This window comes from Dipodomys ordii, unplaced genomic scaffold (genome assembly GCF_000151885.1).
Source record: "Dipodomys ordii isolate 6190 unplaced genomic scaffold, Dord_2.0 Scaffold103, whole genome shotgun sequence".
In the NCBI taxonomy this organism is placed as follows: domain Eukaryota; kingdom Metazoa; phylum Chordata; class Mammalia; order Rodentia; family Heteromyidae; genus Dipodomys; species Dipodomys ordii.
The window spans coordinates 3,002,667-3,007,350 of NW_012267319.1; the positions used below are offsets into that span (position 1 = coordinate 3,002,667).

The window sequence follows — 4,684 nt, forward strand, 5'->3', positions numbered from 1 at the left end:
GTCTGGCTGAGTGCCTGTGTCCTCTGCCCAGGGCCTTCACCACGCTGTGCTACTCTGCGGACGGCCAGAACATCCTCGCAGGAGGCATGTCCAAGTTCGTGTGCCTTTACCATGTCCGGGAGCAGATCCTGGTGAAGCGGTTTGAACTCTCCTGCAACTTCTCCCTGGACGCTATGGAGGTGAGTGGCGGTGCCGGGCCTCCGGGTGGGTGTGGAGGCTCCCTAGGCCCTCGGAGGTTGTTGTCCACGCGTGAACTGTGGCTGCACCCACGGCTCTGCGGGTGGGAGGCACTGGCAGGCCTGCCCGGGCACAGCTCTACGTCTGTCCAGCCCCAGTGTGGAAAGTCTGCTGTCCCGTGGGTGGCCACCCTTCCTGCTCACCACAGCCCTTGTCCCAGGCCCCTCGTATCTGTGCCCTGCAGAAATACTGGGTGAGGGGACCTGAGTGTCATAGACACTGGTCAGGAAAGCATTGAGTCCACTCAGGCTTTACTGCGTAGCACGCACATGGCAGGAGCCCCCACGCTCCGCTTTCTGGAGGAAAACAGAGTTTTCCCGAGGAGCAGCTGCCCTCACGGGAGGGTAGGCGGTCTGAGGTGGTGAGGTCCTCGCCCCTGGGTCCTGGGCGGTGGCTGCGTGCAGGCAGGTCCTGGGCTCTGCGCCCTGGCCCTGTGAGCAGCAGGCATGGGTGGGGCCTGCCAGTCATGGGTGCGGCTGCGGGCGATCTGTGTATAAGGAGAGGTGAAGTGCCATTGCTTCTGCTGTTCCAGGAATTTCTGAATCGGAGAAAGATGACCGAGTTTGGCAACCTGGCACTGATTGACCAAGATGCGGGGGAGGAAAACGGGGTTGCAATTCCATTGCCAGGAGTCAAGAAAGGTGAGCAGAGGTCCCGCTGTCCCCTGGCAGCAGCTACGTTCCTTGTCTGGCACTCAGCATCACAGCGTTTGGCAGGAAGATGGAGGGGGTGGCGGTCCAAGTTTCAGGCCTCCTTAGGTGGGAGAGGCCGCCTGTCAGCTGGCTCCAAGGATGCAGGGCCACTGCTGCAGGATTCGAGGACCTGGGTCTGGCAAGTGTTCTGGGAGACTCGGGCCACTTGGGTACTAGGTAGACCATCCCGACAGATGTCCACCACCAAGATGCCAGAACCTGTCTGTGGGCCCCACTCCAGGCCCCGCCCTGGGCAGGTGGGAGCCTTCTGCGCAGAAGAACTGTGTATAGGCTTGGGAGCCTAGTCCACTGGAGCACAGCCCCATGGAGGCCAGCAGCGCCTGGCCAGCCACGGCACAGGAGCTGAAGGCTGCTTCCTGCTGGACTTGGTCTAGGCCCAGCGGCCAGGGGCAGAGGCTGCTGTTTTTGGCATGTCCCCACCGCAGGCCCCAGCCACGGGGGGCCTGAAGGCTGGCCTCTGATTATCAGGTGGGCAGCAGGTTCTTGCACTCCATTTTTTCCAGGTGACATGAGTTCTCGCCACTTCAAGCCTGAAATCAGGGTGACTTCACTGAGCTTCTCTCCCACTGGTGAGCTGTGACTTGTTGATCCTGATGTATGCAGGCTGCTCTTTTTCTCATGGTGAGGTCAGTCTCGGGGGTCTGGTGACTGCCCCGTGGGCAGGATTGTGACACCCCACTGGCCACATGTCTCCCCTGTCCCCAGGGGCAGACATATGTGGAGTGCACACCTGCAAGGCTTGGCTGGAGCCCTGCCCAACCCTTGGACGACTCCACAGGCGCCCTTCCGTCCTGGGAGACAGCTTCCGCTGTCCGGGACCCTTTCCCACCCCAGGGCTCTAAGCTCTCGGGCTTCTGCTTGGATCTAGAGGCCGACGAGGCCTGTTAGGGACACACATCCTCCTCCGCACAGCAGGATTTGTGTGGGTCTCAGCCAGCATGTTGCCAGTGCAGAGGCTGGGAGTGCGGTGGATGGGCTAGCTCCTGGGTTGTGCAGCTGGGGCCCCTGCGGGCCAGCAGAAGGCCAGGTCTCGGGGTCACGTTGGTTCATTCTCCAGGGCACAGTGGCAGCCTGGACAGCTGCAGGAGGGCCCTGTGCCCTTGCAAGAAGCTGGGTGGCTTCTGGCATGGGCAGTAGAGCTGGCTCAGGCAGGTGGCTCGTGAGAGCACGTGTTGCCTGCCTCCAGAGGGTGGTGGGAAGCACCGGGTCATTCCAGCTCCCTCGGGAGAGCAGGCCATTTTCAGCTGTCAGAAGCCCCTTCCCTGCTCTCCCCACAGGGCGCTGCTGGGCAGCCACCAGCACGGAGGGGCTCCTCATCTTCTCCCTGGACACCCAGATGCTCTTTGACCCCTTTGAGCTGGATGCCAGCGTCACCCCTGGGCGCACTCGAGAGGCACTGCGACAGCAGGACTTCACCCGGGCCATCCTCATGGCCTTCCGGCTCAATGAGCGGAAGCTGATGCAGGAGACCCTGGAGGCCGTTCCCCCAGACGAGAGTGAGCGAGGGCTGGGGGCTGCTGGGGCCACCCTCTGTTCTCCTGAATCAGTTCCGTGTGAAGTCAGCGTGGCTTCTCTTCACAGTCAACGTGATCAGTGCGTCTCTACCTGAGCCGTATGTGGACAAAGTGCTCGAGTTTTTAGCTGCCTCCTTTGAAGAGTCCCGTCATCTTGAATTCTACCTTCTGTGGACGCAAAGTTTGCTCATGTCGCACGGACAGAGGCTCAAGTCCAGGTAGGATGGGCTTGCTCCTGTTCCCACTGTTGGTCTCTTGGCCAGCTGGTTGTGGTGGCAAATGCCAAGTGAGTGTCCCTGACCCGCCTGCACCCTGGCCTGTCTTTCTTTGCAGGGCAGGGCAGGTGCTGCCCACCATCCAGTTTCTTCAGAAGGGCCTGCAGCGGCACCTGGAGGACATGGCTAAACTGTAAGTGTGCGGGAAGTGGGGCTGGGAGGGCGGTGGAGGGTGGGCATCGCAGCGTCCTTGCCAGGATTGCTCCTGCATCATCTGATCAGGGAAGATGGTCCTGGGGTTGGAGGTGCATGTTCTCCACTTGCTGGGGTAAACTGAGGCCTGCGTTGGTGTGGCTAGAAGAAGGAGGGTACAGTGAATACTTGCTGAGTTGGAGGAGCTGGCCCTCATCTGTCTGGATTTGCCTGCCACCTATGCGGGCCACGCACTGGTCATAGCCTTGGGACAGTGCAGCGGGGACTCCTGGGACAGGTTTCCCAGCAAGAGGTGGGGGCATGCGGGTGAAGGGAGCAACGTAGGGCTCCCAGCCGGCCCGCCCAAGGAGCCGGCCCGCCAGAGGTCGTTTCCTGGTGTCTGTGCACCTCTGCCCCCACACCCCTTTCGCAGAGCCTAGACTATAAAAATCCCACCGAGGGACTTGTCACTGTGCAGCCAGGTGTCACAGCTGGGCTTGTTTACACAAGGTCTCCTTTGTCCAGTTATCCAGTGTCTCTGGCCCCTGTGGTCCCATGGGCCTCCGTCTTAATGGGTCTCAGCTCTGGAGCGAGCCCTTCTCCCCCTGCCTTTCTCCCTAATGGCCTCATAGGAAGTGCTGCTGTGTGGTGGTCTGGAGAGGCCCCCAGGCCTCCTCACTGACCGGTCCGTCCCCACCGCTTTGTAGTTCTCCCTGGACCCGGCTCCGCTCAGGCTGCACAGCTCTAAGCAGACGTGGCGTCGTGTCCCCACAAGTGCTAACTGTCCCTGCTCCTGCTTCCTTGCCAGAAGTGCTGTGGGGGTGATGGGGTGATGTCATGGTTCCGTGACTGGAGAAGGAGCCGGTGCAGGGTGCAGCTCTGCTCCTGAGTGACCTGGAGGGGCCGGCTGGGGAGGGGGGCAGGTGCTGTTCAGGCAGCTGAGACACAAACCAGAGGCAGAGCACAGGGACGGGGGTGGCTGGAGTGGACACAGGTTCACCCGGTCCCTGCGGTGGGTGCTGATCGTATTGCGGGGAGCTCATGCTGACCTGGTCCCCACCCACAGCTGTGACTGGAACCGCTACAATATCCAGTACGCTCTGGCGCTTTCCAAGCAGCGGGGCCTAAAACGGGCCCTGCAGTCGCCAGGAACGGAAGAGGACGAAGAGTCGGATGAGGAGAGTCTACACCTGCTTAGAGAAGCTGGAGAGGATGAAGAGGCTGCAATGCTGGTGTAGATAGATGGAGCCTCCAGATGGTGGCCACAAAACCTGCCAGGCTACGTACGGGTGGAGCCTTCGCGCTGCCTGGGTCTGGGAAGCGAGCTCCAGAGCGCTGAGCCGCCCTGCTGGGATGAGACTCACCTTTGCTGGAGCCGCAGGGCCGGGAGCCGGCCAGTGGGAGCCAGGACGGGCACGGGACGGCGGGCCCAGCACGCTGCTGCTGAGTGTGGATAACGGAACTTTGCCTCTCCTAAGGGGAGAGGTTTGTGGACTCACGTTGTTTTGTCTGAGAGTAATTTATGTTTTTAATGTATAGAGTTTTAAAGAAAACCCTTTCTAAACACTTGAGATTTACCGTGTTTACGGTTCATTCAGGGCGGAGGAGCTGCCCGCGCTGACCCCTGGCTTAGGGCCCAGCGGCCGTGGCTGTCCTCCGGCCCTACGGAGGGGGCCGCACGCGTGGTCTGCTGCGAAGCACAGCGTGTGCACGGGCTGTGCGGCCCACGGGTCACCAGGCGGCGCCCGGCCTGACCGGCAGGCAGGGTGACACCCAGAGCACGGGGCGAGCCGCCGGCCAGACCCCTGGCTGG

General features: G+C 61.5%; 2 protein-coding genes across 2 annotated transcripts in view; both read left to right on the plus strand.

The window, feature by feature from the left end:
• Window positions 1–4,161, plus strand: part of Pwp2 (PWP2 periodic tryptophan protein homolog (yeast)) — an 11,490-nt gene extending 7,329 nt beyond the window's left edge. The window contains exons 13-19 of the mRNA XM_013027358.1: window positions 32–179; window positions 770–878; window positions 1,454–1,519; window positions 2,228–2,446; window positions 2,532–2,682; window positions 2,798–2,872; window positions 3,938–4,161. Of these exons, the coding sequence (XP_012882812.1) occupies window positions 32–179; window positions 770–878; window positions 1,454–1,519; window positions 2,228–2,446; window positions 2,532–2,682; window positions 2,798–2,872; window positions 3,938–4,109 (940 nt within the window). The 3' untranslated portion in view covers window positions 4,110–4,161. The remainder of the gene's footprint in view (window positions 1–31; window positions 180–769; window positions 879–1,453; window positions 1,520–2,227; window positions 2,447–2,531; window positions 2,683–2,797; window positions 2,873–3,937) is intronic.
• Window positions 4,162–4,224: 63 nt separating this feature from the next.
• The window catches only part of LOC105993969 (chromosome unknown open reading frame, human C21orf33), an 8,899-nt gene continuing 8,439 nt past the window's right edge, over window positions 4,225–4,684 (plus strand). The window contains exon 1 of the mRNA XM_013027360.1: window positions 4,225–4,356. Within this exon, the coding sequence (XP_012882814.1) occupies window positions 4,225–4,356 (132 nt within the window). The remainder of the gene's footprint in view (window positions 4,357–4,684) is intronic.